We start from the raw sequence: 2,845 nt of genomic DNA, 5'->3' as shown, positions 1-2,845 counted from the left end.
CTCTGTCCCAGGGAAATGTTCCTTCTGCCTGCTGTGAGCAGGATTTGGTTTCCCAGTCCCTTCAGAGCATTTCCAGTTGCCTGCACCATTTCCAGTAAGACGAGCTGGGGTTCTGCCCTGTGGTCTCTGCTGGGAGAAGCTTTTGGTGTTGAGGGCTGGCGGTGGGACAGAATCAACCCCACTAATCCCAGAGCAGGAATGTGAGACCCTAATGCCATAAATCCCACACACATTGGGGTTCTGAGCGCTTCATTCTGCACTGATGGGTTTGTTCCATTCGCCAGGGCAGGGAAAAGCACACACAGACCCTTTTTCTCTGTCTTTTATCTGCTTTCACCTCCCTGGTTATGTCCCAGCCTCTCAACACGGGGCTGAGATCTCATTAGGTTTCATTAAATCTGTGTCGGGTCGAGYTGGGACTGTGAGGGATTGCAGGGCTGGGAGAGAGGAGAGGGAGAGCAGGGCTGGAGCAGGAATGTGTGATGGAGCCCAAGATTTTGCAGGATTTCTGGTGACACTTGTGCGAGGGAAGAAAAATGATAATGTATGTGGCAGCGGATGGAATGGATCTGGGGCTGCAGCTGGGGGGATCAAGTGAGATAAATCGAATGACAAATGCATCTCTCAGTGGAGATAAATATGCAGCACCTATAAAAAATAAATATTTTAGGAAGCGGGGGTGAGGGTAGGACAGAAGAATAGTTGTGCTGATGGTTTCTTTGTGCTGGCTTGATGGGCTGTGTGCTTTGGGGGAAGCAGGGAAGGTCTGTGCTCAAATTCCCATTTTTCTGAGCTGGCAGGGAAAAGGGACAGGGAAGGTCCTGCTGTTCTTTAATGGGGGAAATCCTTCAGCAAACCCCACTCAGGGAGGGGCTGGACTGGGTGGCACCGTCACCTCCTGCTTGGCATTAAAAATCAGGCTGGACAGGAGGGAAACATCTTCTTCCTTGCTCCAGTTGTGTGTTTTGAGGCAGAACTGTGAAACTGTTTTGAGGCAGAACCATGGCTGGGGAGGGCAGTGATGGATTTGCTGCCTGGAACCCTTTATCTCCCCCACGACAGCATCTCTTCTCCCAGCTGAGATCAAGACTCTGCTCTGCTTGGCCACGGATCCATCTTTCTCAGAAAAAAAGCGGTGTTACAGCACTGCTTTGGAGCAAAGTGCAGCTCTCCCAGCCCAGGGAATGTGGGTGATTGATAAATCCCATGGGAGTATGGGATGGGTTATAGGGAAAAGCAGAGCGTTTCCCGAGGGTGGGAAATGACGGGATGKTTGTGCAAACCACTCCAGCTCTTTCATTCCTCCTCTCCTTTTCCTCCTGCCAGCTGAAATCCTTCCTGAAGGARTGCAAGGTGGCCAATTACTGCAAGCCCATGCGGCAGCTCCTGGAGAAGGTGCAGGAGAACTCAGCACACATCAGTGGCAGGAGGCAGCGCGTTGCCTTYGGCGTGGCCAGCGCCCAGGCCGTGGTGAGCACATTGGGAATGTTCTCCCTGCTGCTGTTTTTGACCTTTCTGGGATCACCAAGGGGCTCTGGGCTGCCAGGAGGAGCTGATGGAAGGGGATGTGGGGCTGGCAGGGCTCTGCAGCCATGAGAGCCGTCCCTAAATGGAGCCCTGGTGTTGTTTTAGGGSTGGCCTTTGATGGGAAGGGGTTTTCATCATCCCATTCCTGTCAGTGCCAGTGTGTGCCTGAAGTGGTTTAGGGAGAGGGGAGCTGTGTGTGTGCTCTCTGAGAGGAAATAGGGACTCTAACAGGGGAAAATCTCGCTGTGGGAGGTGATGATGGCTCAGAGCAGCCTCTGTGGTTATTGCAAAGCCTGGATTCCTGCGTCCCTGGGCTGGCAGCAGAGCAGAGCAGCCTCACTGAATGTCTGCACACACAAAGGGGCAGGGGCTGGGCAAAGGAGCTGCTGAAACCCCGAGATCTCCATGCCAGGGTACAAAAGAGCTGCTCTGGGACCGAGGTGTTTGTAGGATCCTGGGTTTGGGGTGACTCAGCGGGTTCTGGGGCTGCACTGCTTCCTGTGGGGTGGTTTGGAGAGGTGGATTTGGGATTTGGGATTTTGGTTTGGATTTTTGTGACCACCCACCCGCTGCAGGGGCAGAGCTGCCAACCTCGTGGGCTGTYCCTGAGCCAGAGGAGCTGGGGAAGAGCTTTGGCTGAATGAAATGGGGCTTTCAGCAGCTCTTGGGTTGAAAATGTTAGTGTTGGTTTAACTTCTCACAGCCTGGGTGTCTCCTGGAGGGGTCTGGGGGCTCAGCAGCAATCAGGGAGGCTCCTTCTTTTGGGGTTCAGCTCCCCTGAGCCAAGCTCTGCTGCAGAAAATCTGAGCTGCTCTGGGTTTGTGCTGTTCACCATGGGATCACACTCTGGGGAGCAAGGACAGCTCTGGGAGGGGTTTTAGCTGAAAGGATCTTGTCAGGTTAAGAATTAATTTAATCTGAGCTCCCCCACCCCCTTTCAGCATTTGCCTGCCAAGTTTTTGAAGGGTTAAAGCATTTTTAAGCAGCTCCTTTGCCTCCCACCGTTTGTGGTGTTTGTTCCCCCTCACTGCCCTTCCTCCTGCTCTGCTCTCCCCGGGCTGGGCCAGCTCCAGAGCCCTGCAGGGAATGTTTGGTTCAAAAATAAACTCTTGGCTGTGGCACAGGGGCAGCTCTGGGTGGTACTCAGGGTTTGGGAATGCTCGTGGGAGATCGTGCCCGTRGCTCCTTGTGTTTATTGGAAAACTGCTCAGAAAACTTTCAATTTTGTCCCATTTTCTGCCCAGGAACAATGGGAGAAGCAGGTGAAGGAGGAGGGGACACCCCTGAGCAGGTACTACACTCAGTGGAAGAAACTGAG

At 53.3% G+C, this 2,845-nt stretch overlaps 1 protein-coding gene across 1 annotated transcript in view; it reads left to right on the top strand.

The window, feature by feature from the left end:
• Positions 1–2,843, top strand: part of NOC2L (NOC2 like nucleolar associated transcriptional repressor) — a gene marked incomplete at its 3' end in the record, with an annotated part of 23,766 nt that extends 20,923 nt beyond the window's left edge. The window contains exons 15-16 of the mRNA XM_057387822.1: positions 1,327–1,470; positions 2,772–2,843. Of these exons, the coding sequence (XP_057243805.1) occupies positions 1,327–1,470; positions 2,772–2,843 (216 nt within the window). The remainder of the gene's footprint in view (positions 1–1,326; positions 1,471–2,771) is intronic.
• Positions 2,844–2,845: the final 2 nt, after the last annotated feature.

Source organism: Malurus melanocephalus, unplaced genomic scaffold (genome assembly GCF_030028575.1).
Source record: "Malurus melanocephalus ecotype Western Australia unplaced genomic scaffold, MMel_1.1 scaffold_1390, whole genome shotgun sequence".
NCBI classification, from domain to species: Eukaryota; Metazoa; Chordata; class Aves; order Passeriformes; family Maluridae; genus Malurus; species Malurus melanocephalus.
The sequence above is the reverse complement of the archived record's forward strand: the minus strand, read 5'-3'. Positions and strand labels throughout refer to the sequence as shown.